Here is a 15,957-nt window from a genome sequence, read left to right on the forward strand (position 1 = left end):
CTTACAAAAGCAACTGCCAGCAGAATTTCTCTAGGCTCTGTCTTGTGCAACTTTTTGCAGACTTGAGTGGAAAAGTCTGAGCTGTGTCATCAGTTAGAATGTCAGCAAGTTAAATACCAAAAATTGATGGGCAGCAAACAGTTCTGCTTGACAGAATACAAGAATAGTCTTGCAGTGCTGAGAGACAACGTGTTCAGAAAAGCACTGACTGAGCTAAACCTGAGCAAGGCAGCAGTGTTGGTCCCTCAGGACTCTGCCATTATCCAGTGGGGGACATTTCTGCCAGCAGCATTCCCTGTGTGAGGCGATGAAGGAGCCACAAACTCCATCTCAAACCAGTCTGCTCTTGGAGCACCCAGCCCTGTGACCTGTTCATTCATCCCTGGTCTCCAGACATCCCATTTTGGTGCACTTGGATACACAAGTGTATGAGCCCCAAACTGTTTCAGTTATCAAATGGCAGTAAAAAGAACTTGGTATGAATTTAGAACTGAAAGTTCCTGAGGTCAGTGTTTCCCATGCTGTGTGGGGCTTCCCACTGAAGCCCTGTAGAAATGTCTCTCCTCTTGTCTGTGGTGCTCTCAGTGGGATCACCACGAGCTCTCTCCTGGAAATCAGCTGGTTTATGGTAAGACATCTCTCTTCATCTCAACTTCTCAGTAGTAATTGCTTTTTGTTAATGGATGTCAGGAGCAGGGGGAGACTGGTATCAGGAGATGATGCCCTGTGAGAGACAGCTCATCTGTTCTGTTCATTCCTGGAGGAAGTGAGGCAGTGACCAGCCATTAGTCAACTTCAAGTTTTTGGAGCTGTAACTCCCCAAAGTGCAGGATCCAGAAGGAATTACCAGGTTACCTCAAACTCTCTTTGTATCATGTACATATCTGATACAGTTCAGCCCCAGATGTTTTATTAGACTGATCTTTCAGAATGGCATTTGAAGTATTCAGGAGATATAGACATGGCCATAACCTTTGTAGTATAGTCAATAACATCCACTTCAACAACAACAAGAAGAAAATAAGCTAGAAAATACAGACTTTTGAATGAGCTTCTAAGCTGCTCAGTGTTATGATGTCTTCCTTTAAGATTAGGCAGGCTTTTAGTGTCTGGTATTTCCCCCTGCAAAGTGTAATCACGTTATCTCTCAGGGAATTTTGGCATTCTGAGTACATTGTGTTCTTCAAGGCATTTTTTTCTTCAGCGCTGAGTTTTTCTTTTTGCAGCCTTTTGCCCTTACAGAATATGGATGCCAGAGCTGGCAGCAACAGTTCACTGGTTATAATGTTGGTAATCCTGTCCACAATGGCAAAAATTTCCTCCATACTTGAATTTAAGGATTTTTTCAAGGAAACATGACTTCCTCATGTTGAGGTGTGGTTCTTGGAGCTCACACAGTTGCACATCCCTTTTCAGGCTCTTAATTCCCTACCCTGTCAGTATGACAGTAGTCTTTTCTAATGGCAAAGCTTTCCATCTTGGATTTATTAAAGCATGTTTTGTTTCTTTATTTATCTGTGATCCAAAATGACTGCATGATTGCACTTTTGCTATTATTTTTAGTCAGTTATTATTGTTTTTATGATGTTCCTAGTAATTTTTGCAAAGATTTTTTATTTATGTCCACATTGTTGGTGAAGATGATGACAAATACCCATTGGAAATATTTTTACTGAGAGAGTTTTTCATTGACAAATGTGTCCTAAGATAATTGATCATAATCCTTTAAATATGTGTTTGTTTTTATCAGCCTTGTAGAGCACTAACTTCTTAAACCAGAATGTCAGTAGTGTTAACTTGGATACCCTGCAAAGCTCTAATTTGTTGCATCTTCATGGCTGCCTTAAATGAATTTGTTAGATATTTATGAATCCTGGTGATGAATCCAGTATAAGAATTCAGATTATTAATTTTTAATGAAAATAATTTGCTATTTAGTAGAAATAATCAGCAGTGTGTAAGTACACAGTGTCTGGATTTCATTAGTTGTTCATTCTTGTTGGCCAGATCGAGTTTAGAAATAAATTTTCGTACCAGATGTGCCAAATGGCCCAAGAATTTCAACAATTGTACTTTATTAATTAATTGAGACCATAATCTAGTATTAGGAAAAAGATATTTAAAAAAGAATTTAATAAAACCCCCATAAAGTAGCCTTTCAGTAGAGAAAATGGACTTGGAAAGTATTTATTAGTATTTGGCTCACTCCTTCAAATCTGAATGTGCATGCACAACTGCTCACAATTAGAATTATTATTTCTAATGCATCTATGTGGGTGAGCTTGGTTTCTGGAGAGAGAGATGTTGCATTTAACCATGTAGTGAGTCATATAGATATAGAATACAACTTGTTTGGGTTAGAAAGAGGTAGTATACTGTGATATCCTAACGTTTCTGGTAGTGTATGCTGCTCAAAAATCTGCTTTGCAATTATCTTGATTATTTAAGTTCTTTGGATGTCCTTGTGAGAGCAATAGACTGTTCTTTCCAGCTGAAATTATTTAGCTGTTTCTTTCCTCAGTTAATGTAGGGAGAGAAAATCAATATAGAAGATAATATTTTAGCATTAGTTGATCCTAGGGTCTTATTTGATTCCAGCAGAGCAGGCTAAGTAGCAAATGCTCTTAGCAATTGTTTCTGTTAGTGGAATTTTGAAAGCACTAAGAGAAATCTTGATCCATGGAGACAGTACAGTAATTCACATTGACATATTTCCCCCATTTGCCACAGGGCAAGTGGAACTATTAATGCTCCTGTGCAAAACCTCTTTTCTCCTTTCCTCTTTTTTTTTTTTTTTAAGAGCAGAACAGAAACAGTGTTGATCTTAACAGTGGATTATATGTAAAAATTTAGACTACCCTGCAGCCATCAGAGAGAAAAAGACTCAGAAAATTTGCCATCACTGAATCTTTGCTTTTTTTCTAAATAGACCCCTGTTCCATGAGTATATGTATATATATTTATTTACATGGTGGATTTCTGTAACGTTTTGGAGGTTTGATGGTTGTTTTAAGCAAGAAGGCATCTCTGGGGGCAGGGAGCAGGTAGCAGCAATTGTAAAATAAACTGTTTGAATGCTGCATGTCCACATGAACTGACTCTAACAATAAAATATTCTCTGAATCCATTCTGTGCTCCACAATGTACAGTCAGTGCCCAATGGAGACAGCCGTTCCAATCATGTATACACAAGGAATATTTGTTATCCATTGTAGTATTTTGCCTGCAGCTTTGAGAGACCCAATTTTGTCTTCCCTTAAGCAGCCAAAATGATGTCAGCATCAGCATGGTACTTCTTTTTCTTTGAGTGTTTCAAGAACCAAGAAATTGAGCTGTTTGTTGATAAATGAAGGTTTATGTAAAATACATATAAATTTAAGCAGTTTAACTCAGTGTAGTAAAATGGCCTTTGAAATGAGATTTAAATGTGAGTTCTTGAAAATCTGGTTGGTTAGATGTGCAGAAAATAACAGACAGTTGACTGCTAATAATGCCATAAACAATAATTAGGCTGTGAGGAGCAGTGTATGATAGATCACCAAGTCTATATTATATATCTTCTCAATGTGCATCATCTTGGCTTTGTGTTACTGAACTGCGTGTGTGTATTAGATTAAAAGTTAACTAGAAAAAATCTCTAGATAAATTGGCAAACAATTTCTTTGGTGTCCTTTCCCTTCCATCACTCCATCACTTCCCTTCCCCCTACCCCCCCCCTTTTTTTTTTTTTTTTTAAGACAGCCAAGAGACTAAGCTTAGGTCACAAATGAGATGAGTTTGATGACCTCAGCCTGTGGCCTCTCAGACATCTGTCTACATCTGAAAACGCCCATAGATTTTACTAGAGCTGAAAATCTCTTGTCAGGAAAGATTCAGGAATCGAGCGGGAACACTTAATTACTTAATTCTGCTTGTGATTGTAAAACCTCAAAAAACAAACAAATCATCTCCTTCAGTACTTGGTGTTTAGTAAAAGTTACAGTTATGATGCATAAAAGGAAAAACTTTCAAAATACTCACTGAACCAAAGGAGGGTTGTTTTTCTTTTTCTCCTTAGACTATTTATTATCTCCATGAATTATTGTTCATTCCTCTCTTGTGATAGTTCTTTCTGATGTGGTCTTCTCTGTAATGTTAATCATAGAGGTGCAGCCTCTGGGAAAGACACAAACTTTAACCTTTCTGGGTCACGGGTCTCAGAAGCCACTTCAGTTAGAGATCAGCACAGTACAGTGATACACAGCGTGTTCCCATTTGTTTCCAGGTCTTTCAGGAAAAGAGAATTAATTATTTATACCTTATCTATATACATTCACTTATTATTACAGCTCAGTTGTCTTTAGCTTCCAGTAGTTAATTTAAAGTACATTTTTCCTAAGGTAACTTCATCATCTGTGATATAACTTGCACTGTTCATAAGGCGTATCAAATCATTTTAATTAAGAACCCAATCTGTTTGCATAGAAGCATTTCCCTTTTTGTCTATGTCTGCTGAACTTTCTTCTTCCTGTGCTGATGTACAAGCCTGTACTGTGATCATTCTTCCAGATACATAAAATAATACAAATTAATAAGAGAGCATTCTGATATCAGTGACTCTTCAGCTGTTCATAGAATTATTCAGGACCAAAGAAACCACAAGAATTTGAAGGGAAAAAATAGGCTTTATATACCTTAAGATCTTCCTTGGAATTATGTGATAAAAATGAAAACTTAAAAATTGGGATTGCAGATTTTTAATGTTTATTGTGTTACTTGTGATCTTGTGATTCAGATGGCACATCAGTGTAGTGAAAAATAATAGTTTGTTACATAAAAGCAGTATAAGATACCCTGCTTCATGAAAAAGACAGCATATGTTAGGAAACCAAGTAATTGTCTTGATGAAATAAATGAGAGGAAAAAAAAAAAGCAGCAAGATATGCAACATGGTCTGCATTAATTGAAACTGCTTTCAAAAAGTACATAATGTTCCAACCTCTTCTACTCAATAATCTGTTCCAGGAAATTTACCTTTCAAAACTGTCACAGAATTTATTTTAATGCTGTTTGTTTTGCTCTGCAAGCCACTTTCAATCATTTCCCAGCAGTCCTGGCTCACTGAGGAGGTCCCTGGGGACTGAAGGTTTGCAAATACAACACCCATCCACCAGAAGGGCCTGAAGGAGGATCTGGGAGCTGCGGGCCTGTCAGTCTGGGCTTTATGAAAGGCAGGTCCTTCTGGACCAACCAGATCTCCTTCTGTGAAGGGTGACTCACTCAGGGGAAGGACCTGGACAAGTGACATGACAAGAGGAAGTGGCCTCTGGTTATGCCAGGGAGGTTTAGATTGGATATTTGGAAAAATTTCTTCAATGGAATGGGTGCCCAAGCATTGGAACAGCCTGCCCAGGGCAGTGGTTGAGTCACTGCCCTTGGAGGTATTTAAAAGACATGTAGATGTGGCTCCTGGGGACACGGTGTAATGGTGGCCTTGGCAGTGCTGGGTTAATGGTTACAGTCAGTGATCTCAAACAATTCTGTTTATAGCTCAGGGTGAAATCTTTGTGGGCTTTCCACAGTGCCACTGTGAATCACAAATGCTGCAGATGTGTGAGCCCAGCCACCTTGCCAATGCCTGCCTGGCACAACAAGAGCCGTGTTTAAAATTGCACCGGTGATCCTGCTGTGTTGAGAGTAATGGTTGTTGTGAGATGATGGAGTTCCCAGAAGACACTTGTAGGACCAGAGTTGTGCTGTGCTGTGATACAAATGCAACAAAACATCCCTGTCAGATGGTGTTTTCCTGGGTAGAGGAATTGAACCGTTAAAAAGACAATGATTTAGCAAACATTTCCATGAGATGTGTTCTCTCTGCAGTATCTTCTTCATGTAATATGATAAGGCCTTTGGAAAGTTTATCCATTAATCTTTAAATAATACCATCCTATCATAATGCTCAGTGCTGCCTTAGTCTGTAAGTCAGGGTATTTGGCAGTACAGATCAGCTCAAACAGCAGTAAATCTGTTGATACTGATTATCACCTCTTTGAATCGCCTTTGCTTCTGTAGTGAAATTCTGTGTTACATGAATGTAAGTAGTGTGATCTTTCTGCTAGGAGAACATGCTGCTCTCTCATTATTCAGCTATACAAAGGGAGTGTTTTCAATATATTTAATATTTTTTCCCACATCTCTCTGTAAATCACATAAATTGATGTCCCTTACAAATCTGAATTATATCTTGGGGAGTCTTAGGGATAAGTTGCAGTTTACTTTTCAGCTATTCAGTTTTAAGTCTTGAGAATAGAAAGTAAAAGAGCTGCACAAGAGTATTTTGGTTTAATAAAAGCAAAAAGGTGGGCTTCTCAATAACCTCCTATAGATGTTTGTTAGGAAAAGATAAATGTATTAGGAGAAGGTGAAAAATATTAGTGTGTTGCCAGGTATATGGAGGCAGAGAACATGGAATATGTTTCTTTAGCTGATGGAGTATGTGTTTTACACATGAAACCTTGCTAGTTCCTTTTTACTGGTCTAAAACCATCGACCATTCACTGTAATGGATTGCCTAGCCTGTATATTGTTCCGTATGTTGTAAATATGAAATTGATTTTCACCGCCCATCTCTTTGCTTACTGTCATTCTCTACTCTAGTTTTCCTGTTTTCTTAAAGTGCAAAGATCACTGACATTGGTATTATTTTTACATATTTAATAGGATGATTTTCTCATTTTGTTTACAAATTTCTGGATATACTACTTTTTAATTAAATTAAATAATTTTAACTACACTCCAGGCAGATCTTGCATGTTTTATTATCGTCTGTTAAATTATCTAGCAGTTATCAGTGGGCAGGTTTTACTGTGTTGAGCCAAATGTGTTCAGGTTTTTTCAATGTGCCAATGTCTTCTGTTGCTTGTTACAGCTGCTGTGCACAGTGTGGGTTACTGCAGGTACCTGAAGTGCTTGACTGTTGGGGTGCAGCACAATCAGATTTTAATTGCAGGGGGATGTGATCAGTCAGGGACAGCCAGGGAGGTGCTGTGTGTCTCAGGAGCAGGTGTGGGGATTCACTAGAGGTCACTTTTTGCTCACTAGTGAACCACTCTCTTGTCTCAGCAGTAGGTGAGACATAGGTGATAGTGGAATGCTGGTAGTGCAGTATTTCATGGTGGTACAAAGCAGTGCTCAGTCTGCTGCTCAGTCTGGCAGAGGATGAAATTGGTAACTTGTCATTATCCTGAGAAAATTTGACAAAGCAGGAGAGTTCATTTCAATGTCATAAATGTACATAGTCCCAGAGTGTGGTTGTGCTTAAGGCCCTTTGCAGCAAATGGACAGTTTCATGTAACACTGTTCTGCTTTTTTCATCCTTTAGTATCCTTGCTGGTTTTTCAGATGAGTAAGACTTGTGCTAAGTTTCAGAGCAAAGTCTCTAGCTAAATTCTTAGTGAGATGTGGCTTTCATTTCATATGTGTTTAGTTTTTCTTCAGGGCATCCTCAGTCTTGTGGTGTGTGTTTGAAACAAGGAAGTATGATGCTTTCTATGCCACCTAGTGAATGAATGACAGTCACAAATGCAAATATAATTGTTTGGGAACTTGAAAACTATCTCTGATACAACTTTTGCTTTTTTTCCTGGCTACTTGTTGTGCAACTTTGATAAAAATAAGATGCCAAGTGTGTTAGAACTCAAGAGGAGGTGGAGGATAGTAGAGTGTAAATGACACTGCAGCCCAGTAAGACACCCCCAGTAGCAAGTTCACTCAGGACATCCACTGGTTCTGCTTAGGCCATTGGATGGTTCATTATTCTCCATATTATTACCTGTGAAATTGCCACCACCAAACAGGTTATTGAATCTGCTACAGACTTGTAGGTTTTGATCCCTTCAGTTGCCCTTAATATGTAGATCTCATTTTTTTGCATGCAGAATGCAGCAAAATCATAAAGAGTATCTGGTTCTCATTATAATTCTAAAGAGACAGTCAGATTTCATAACTATTCTGCATAGGCCAAGCCTACTTCCCTTAATCATCTAAAAAATAGCACTCTGCTTCATGACCAGGCCCAGACTGATTTAAAATTTGAGAAGTAAATTACTACTCAATAATCCAGTTCTATAAAAGTAAATGCAGAATGTTGTTACACTGGTTCATTATGTTGAAAGCATAGTGCATTATAATTTTTAATGGAATGTGAGTGTAATATATTCTAAATGCCTTCTTTAACACTTTGGGAGACAGCTGGATCAGTGGTCTCACCAGCTGAGGGATTCCCACTGTCCAGAGAATTTTGTTAGTAGCTAAATGTAAATTCTTAAGATTTCATTAATAGCAGGACCCTCAGCTATTCAGGTTACACAGTTTGAATGATCTGTAAGATTTCAGACAGGTGAGGAGGAGAAAACCTTCCCCAGGTCACTAACCCATTTTTTGTCCTTTCATGTTAATTGCCTGTTCATTCCTGGGAACACAGATTGTGCTGCTTCTCCTTTACCTCACCCAATGTCAAATCCCCAAATAAGCCCTGCCAGCGCAGAAGGGAGTGAGCCATATGGGGCAGGTTGCAATTGTTCCTTCAGGTCTGGATTTATTCCACTGTGAACAGATGGACAATGGCTGACATCCACTAATGGTTCTTGATAGATTTCTTCTGCTGTTCATCTCTGTCTTCTTTTTCTCTTCAGCCAGAACACAGACCATCCTGGAGATGGTCTGGTGACTCCTCCTGACTAGATGGAAAATAATATGTCTCGTTTCATGACAACCAGAAAATGCAGAGGATTTAATTCCACCCTAGTTCTTATGTTTTTAGCACTTGTATGAAGAGGGTGAGAACAAGAAGAAAATCCCTTAGTTACTTAATACAGATAACATCAGGAGAGGGTTTTTTGTGTTCAGTGGCTTGAAGGGAATTTATTCTTCCATTCATTCAGCTCACTACAAGATTTTTCACTTTGTATTTCTAGACCTAGAAGAGCTGTTCCAACCTAAGAAAGGAGCAATGCACATTTGGCATTTCAAAAATGACTCTGAATGTTTGACACAGCTGAACTTCTTGTTCATTAAGTGGAACTTTAATCTACTACTTTCATCCTTCACCTTCTTTGTATCACTAGATGAAGGTCCTCTGTTTTATTTCATGCTTGCAGTGACTGCAATTTCTTAAAGATGAGGTGGTTCTCTTTAGTCAATTATTCTTTTTTTTCCCATTTTCCCCTCAAAATCTGAAGATTTTTCTCCAAAATGACTTTCACATGAACCAGAAAGAGCATTAACTTCTTGCAGTGGGAATCTGCACACAGGGGAAGTTATAACGAAAAGAAAAAGAAGCTGTAATTGAAATATGCAATTGCAAAATCTAAGTAGGCTGATCTCTCTGTGTGTTATATAAGTAAATGCTTCTCAGGATCTAAGTGAAAGAATTAAGAAAATACTGAAATCCAAACAAAGTTTTCGTTCCAGGTTTTAAATAAATTGAATTGACTTAGTTTGATTATACATTTAAACAATCTGTTTTTGGATAAAGGTTGAGTGTTGGGCCCGCTTTATCCAACCATTCTTTTCTTCTGACATAAATCTCTCCAAGGATCTCATAATAGCATCTGCAAGATTTACTGTTGACTAAAGTTAAGATATTCCATTGAAACATAATCATGCATTTTGATTAAAAATGCATAAAGGTTTTAAATTTATGGCTTTAAAAACTGTTACAATGAATGACGTCTGTTTGATAACAAAGCAAAATCATGCATGAAAGAACCAGCATGCACGGCTGTGACAAACCAAAGAAAAATCTGTTAGCACACAAAAGCAGTATCTTTGTGTAAGAAAATTGTCAAACCTCGCTATACACCTCAGAAAACATTCAACATGTATCTTGGCTCATTGCTTAGGGGGCAAACCAGCAAAACTTTATCTTTCAGTATCTTCAAAGTCACATCTGCTAAAGATAGTGAGCCCTAATACACTGAATTTGTGAAAGCCCAAGGTCATGCCCTTATGATTGCTCATTCTGAGGGAAATAAAACTTGTACTTAAATTATACATGTGGCCGTTAACAGATACACTTAAACCAATGTATTTGCTCTGCAGCACATGTGCTCCTCCAGCTGACTCATAAGAAGCCAAGAAACAGTTTGGGGGCTTTGAAAAGTGCCATAATTCTTAGTGCAGGGCACAGAACACATTCAGCTGTGTTACACTGCTGTTGAAAGAAGAGATTGCAGTAACAGCAGTGCCCAAATGCAGTAAGAGAATGGGGATTGTTAGGCTACGTGAAAGATGTCTTGTAGCTCTTTGAGCCATGGTGTAAAAGTTGTGAAGATGACTGAATGTGAGGTGATCCAGAGGCAAGCTGCTGGAGAAAGCAGGAAGCAAAACGGCTGGGGGTTACTAGAGGCTTGGCTGGAGTCAGCTCTTCTGCTCCTGGATTTTCTCATGTCCAGTCCAAAACTAGGCCACTGACAGCCATGCAAGGGAGGGGGGATGAATTTGGGGAAAAAGGAGCTGCATTTTCTGAAGCAGAAAGAGCACTGCATTGTGTTCTGAAGGGAAACTTCAATATCGCTTGAGTTATTTCATATTCTTTTCCAACCTGAGAGTCTGCATAGTTTATTCTGTAGAGCAGGTGCCTTGTTGGCAGCTGTTGAGCAGGGTGCAGAGACCTTTTGGCTGGGGAGATGGGGTCAGATAACCTCTTTCCTTCAGCAGGTGCAACTGGGCTTGCTGCTGGTGGTGGGAATACTGTTGGTCCAGTCAGCATCAGCTGAGGATCCAGCCCAGGATGTTTTCCCAGGAAGCATGAACTGTCATGGGTGTGCCAGGAGGGAACTGAGTCCCGTGTTACCTACCGTGTGTGTATTTGTTAGGTCTGTGTACAATCAGAAAAGGAAAAAGAGCAAGCATATGAATCCCTTCACGAAGTAGCGTAGAGAATACCAAACTGCAGTATTAATAACCTCCTGTTATTGAATCCTCCATCTGTTCATCATGCCAACTTATCCTCACTTAGAGCACTCCCCTTGTCATAATATTTTGCGCCACACTCCCCTCCCTCCCCGAAGCAGCAGTTCCAGTTTAGATCTAAACATTTGCCCAGTCATGTAACCCTACCGAGGACATGGTCTCAGTGCCTGGATCTGTTTATGTCTCTGTATTAAAAAATGCAACTGAATTCCTAATTTCATTTTTGATCTTTTCCTCTAATAATTTGTTTTTTTCTGGAGAGTTTCATATCCATATTGGTATTCACAGATATTTCTCTTGTGGTTTAAGCGTGTTTGACCCCCTAATGCTCATTCCCGATACTTTGCCACATGGCAACTGAAGCAGTGAGGGAGAAAAAAAAATAATTATTTTCTCCGTAGAGCTTTGATATGTATGTGTTTTTATATTTTGCTAACATCTATAAATGGCAATAAAGTGGTTAGCCACTTTAAAGTGATTAAAGCCAAATTTATTTATACAAACCCCACATGAGGCGCTTGGCTAGATGCTGCCCTAGTGATGCACAGTGAGAATTTAGGGAAGCTGTTCTTTGAGGGATGTCTGAGACGTCTGTGCCGAGCCACAAAAGGCTTTCCCAGGAATACAGGAGGAAAATGAAAATAAGTCAGAGGCTGCATAAATTTGGTCCTGGGAGTTACCTCCAAATCCCGGTGGGTAATCCCATGAAAGGACACACTACCTGGGAAATGATGGGGGAAAACAAGTTTTTAGGGAGCTGGAGCCAAGCTGCTGAAAGCTGCCTGTATGCTAAAATCCTCGAGTTGTGCCGTGAGCGGATTCCTGAAATCCACACAACTCGGAGACTGAAACCACTCTTCATAACCTCTGGGTTCAAATATTCCCCTCATAGGCAAACCAACTCCCAAAAAACCCCGGGGAAAAATCAACAGCCCTGTCCGTTCTCCCAGTGAACTGCTCTTGTTTGCTATCCAGGAGTGTCTGTCTTTATCCGAGAGGGTCCGAGTGCCTGACAGGAAACGATCGTTTTATTTCTGGAAAAACCCAGAGAAGGGATGTTCGCTGTCGGGCTGGGCTGGGCTCTGGGTGGGGACGGACGAGCGAACGGCCGTGGCTCCGCTTCCCGCCCGCGGCGGGGAACGAGGAAGGGGCAGCTGTGCCAGTAGAGCGAAAGTTTCTGGGAGGGCTGGAGCGGAGCTCCGGGCGCTCAGGAGAGAAAAGCCGCGGGGCAGGCGGCGGCGGGGCGATGGCGGCCGCCGCTCCCTCACCGCGCCCGGGCGGGGCCGCCGTCAGCCGACCCAGCGGCCGCAGGGGCGCCGCCACCACTTTGGTTCGCGTCGGCCGCCGCCGCCGCTGTTCGGGCGGGGAGGGCATGGCGGGCGCGGGGTGACCCCGAGGGACAGCGGCCACGTGGGCGCGATGGGAGCATTCCCGTGAGGAAAAAAATCGGCCTTGGATTCACTGACTTTGGGCAATTCTCTGCTCTTTTTCTAAGAGCTGCCCCCGCTCGCGGCGGTGTCTCCGCAGGGTTAGTTCTGGAGTTCTTCAGGGCGAATCAGGGACTTGCGGGAGGCACTGACCGGAGGCAAAATTAGAGCGTTATGGCTTTGTTTTAATTCCTGTTAGCTCGCGAGGGAAAAGCCTTAGCCGTACCACAAATACAGCAAAACATCCGAAGTGCTGATGTTTTGGGATGGCAGAAAATGATGGGCAGAAGTTCCACCTGAACATGCGGAGGAACTTCTTCCTTGTGCAGTTACTGCACAGAGAATACATTGTCCAGAGAGGGTGTGGAGTCTCCCTCCCTGGAGTTCTTCCAGACCCGTCTGGACGCAATCCTGATTCGTGCGCTCTGGGAAAACCTTGTTTGAGCAGGGAGGTTGGACTCGATGACCCGCTGTGGTCCCTTACAAAATGACCCATTCCGTGATTTTGTGAACGCAGACGACGTTAACTTTGCCGAAGTCTGAACAAAACAGAACAAAACAAAACAAAGCAGTGGCGACATCGTGTCCCAGGGCAGGTCCCGGTTTCGCTGCGCGCGGTCGAGCGCGGCTCGCCCGCCCCGCTGTCTCATTCGTCTCGGCGCCCGCCTAGAACCAGGAGATCGAGCCTGGGGGGCGCGGCGGCGGCGGCGGCAGCGGCCGCTCCCCCCCACGCCCCCCCTCCGCCCCACCCCGCCCCTCCCTCCCGCGGGGGCGGGCGGGCGCGCGTGCGCGCGGCGGCGGCGGGGACGCGCCCGGCGGCGGGGGCGCGCACCGAGGCGCCGCTCAGTTCGGGGGCGCCCACGGAGCGGCCGCCATATGCCGCGGCTGCCGCGGCGGCTCCGAGCGGCGCTGCCCCCCGGCATCCTCCTCGTCCTCGCCGTCCTCCTCCTCCCTGCGGCGGGCGCGGACGGAGCGCGGCGCCTCCATGGGAAGTTCGCACCTCCTGAACAAGGGCTTGCCTCTAGGTAACCATCCGGCCTGCTCGCCGCGGTGCGGGGCGGGCGGGGAGCGGGGCGGAGGGGGGGGACACACACGAGCGGCCGCCGCCGCCACCGCGCTTTGTGTGCCCGTCACCGCCGCTCCGGGGCCCGCCGCGGGCTGCGGGGCTGCCCTGGCGGCCGCAGCGCCGGCGCAACTTTGCCCGGTGGCTGCTTTTTTGAGGTTGGCTGAAAACATAAAGGGAAATAAAAACGAGAGGCGGAGGGGCGGGGGGCGCGAGTCGTCCCGAAGTACCAAACTCAGAGGGCGCTGGAGCTGCGCCCCGGAGGGCTTTGGGGTGTTGGGTCCCCCAGGGGAGCCTCGGGGTGTTCGGTTCCCCCTCTGGCTCGTGGGGTGAGCGGTGCCGGCTCCGAGCTGCGGGAAAGCTGGGCCGGTGTTTGGATAAACAGGAAGTTTAAAAGCGGCGTTTTATTGCTGTAAAAAAGTGCTTAAGGCCTGGCTGGTGGGGTGGTTTTGGCAGAGCTGCGGACGGGTTGTGTGTCAGAGGTAAGGCCCTTCACCCCAAATCTCAATTTCTCTGTTTCTTTTTGTCCCTTACTTTTTTTTTCTTTTTTTAAGCATGCATCTATGGTGTTGTTTTTAAGGTAACATGAATAATATGCGCGGGCTGATGTCTTCAGAATTGCCGGGCATAAATGGTCATGTTAATCTGAAGGGGTGATTTTATTTTTCCTGCCCCCAGCCATAAGGAGACAGAATGTCGATTCTCTTTATAAACATTATCATTTTGTAAGCAAATGTTACCAAAAGAAGGCTACAAAGCATAGAATAAGCCTGTTTACAGTGTAGATATGAGTCAGACTGCTATGCTGCTTTGTTTTCCTCTAAAAATTAAATTCAAAAGTCAGGATTTAAGTCATAGAACCGAGCTGGACAGAATAATGGTAGAAAATATTGTTAGCAGTGCTGGTTTTTAAAATTTCACCTGTTGTAACTTAAATTGAACAATTTCACAGTGCCTTATATTTTAGTAAGTGTTGTCCTTATGAGGAGGAATGTTTGCTTTTAGGCCATGTTAGAGCAGCTAATCATCCCTTTAGCCTCACTGAAAATAATGAGGCCTAATAAACTGAAGTGAGTGTGTACTTTCTTTTCCAGTGAATTAAAATTAACTGTCATATTTGTGATGTGTGTACATGTTTCAAGAGCATTGCACCGATCCCTCCTCCAGGGTCTTAAAAGATGTAAATATTCTTACTTAGTATTCGAGCCCCTTGGCAAGTAGCCTGATGCCCTTATTAAAATATTTTAAATCTCATTATTCTGTCCTACTAGGACAGAAGCAAGAAAATACTAAGAAAAATAAAACATTCTTTAATAATTTCATATTGAGATTACATTAAATAATACTTTAAAAATACGCTTCTTTTATAAAAAGAAGGGTTAAAAAGCTGAGTATAAATTAGACTGCTAGCAGAAAGATAATTGTCCAGTGCATCTCTTTGTTCTGTGCTCTTATCTGTTTTATCTATTTTTAGCTGAGCGTTGGTGAAGCAGGCATGTGAAATTAGCAGCCCAAACTGCTAACTTTAGTGTCTTTTGTAATGTTGCTCTTTATTGACCCCCAAAGGCAGCAAGATTTCAATATTGGAATTCCTTAATGTTTGACAGATAGCATCCTCTTCAGTTTATTATTATGTCAGCCATCCCCAGAGTGAGGTAGTGACAGAATATTTTGCCCATTGACAATTCACTGGTGTATTTCAAACCAAAAGGAAACAAACAACCCTCTGCCCCCAACCTGCCTCTTTTCCAGCCTGGACAAGAAATGGGTGTTTATGAGGGGGCTGCAATCATAAACAGATGAGAGAAGGTGGGAGAGTTAAATTGTTCCCTCATTTTTGTAATTGTTAATAATAGAATAATACTTGGGATGTGAACTTAGCTTCTCTGTGTTTCTTTAATGGCATTGAGGGTGTAAATTGATGCAGAGTCAGTGGTGTGTTCTCTGTCTTTCTGTAAACACCCCCCCCATACCCTCCCAAATAACACAGATTCAGTGTTTCTCTATCAGGGAATGTGTTATTTCATTACTGAACTGCAAATAAAATAGTAATTATCCCGAGAAATGCTGTAGTCATGCTCAGTAGAAGAGTTTAGTCAATGAAACTGCTATTTTGAAATGAAACTCCTCCAGTCACCTTTGTGAATTTTGCAGTTGAGTGTTGTCATATGTAGTTAAGGAATAGCTGGAGCATGCACCTTCTGAGCACACAGTACAGGATGTATAGAAAGCTCCTCATGGTAAATATTGTATATGCTGTGATACTCTGTCATCCTGTGGGGTTCTGACAGCATGATAAAACAAATTACAGGTGCCCTTATGCTTGTCGCTTTGGTTACCTTTTGACTTGTCCTTCTGCATCATAAAGATAAAAAAGTGTCTGCCCTTTGTTAGAAATGTGTGATCCTTCAATTTATTAATCTCTCAGCTTCTAAAAGCTATTGTTTTATTTGCTGTGTAAACAGAGTGGGTCGCAGCTCTTGGCCAAAAGCGTGATCCAAGAGATTAGGATTG

At 42.2% G+C, this 15,957-nt stretch overlaps 1 protein-coding gene across 7 annotated transcripts in view; it reads left to right on the top strand.

The window, feature by feature from the left end:
• Positions 1–15,957, top strand: part of CTBP1 (C-terminal binding protein 1) — a 237,015-nt gene that overhangs the window by 157,918 nt on the left and 63,140 nt on the right. For 2 of the 7 annotated variants that reach the window (XM_050973584.1, XM_050973586.1), the window contains exon 1: positions 13,152–13,405. The exons of 4 other annotated variants lie outside the window; for them this stretch is intronic. Coding sequence is in view for 1 of the 3 variants with exons in the window: in XM_030238941.2 (XP_030094801.1) it covers positions 13,366–13,405 (40 nt within the window). In the remaining 2 variants the exon portion in view is untranslated. Of the gene's footprint in view, positions 1–13,151; positions 13,406–15,957 lie in introns of those variants that run through there. One more of the 7 variants, XM_030238941.2, reaches the window with a different exon arrangement.

This window comes from Serinus canaria, chromosome 4 (assembly GCF_022539315.1).
Source record: "Serinus canaria isolate serCan28SL12 chromosome 4, serCan2020, whole genome shotgun sequence".
NCBI classification, from domain to species: domain Eukaryota; kingdom Metazoa; phylum Chordata; class Aves; order Passeriformes; family Fringillidae; genus Serinus; species Serinus canaria.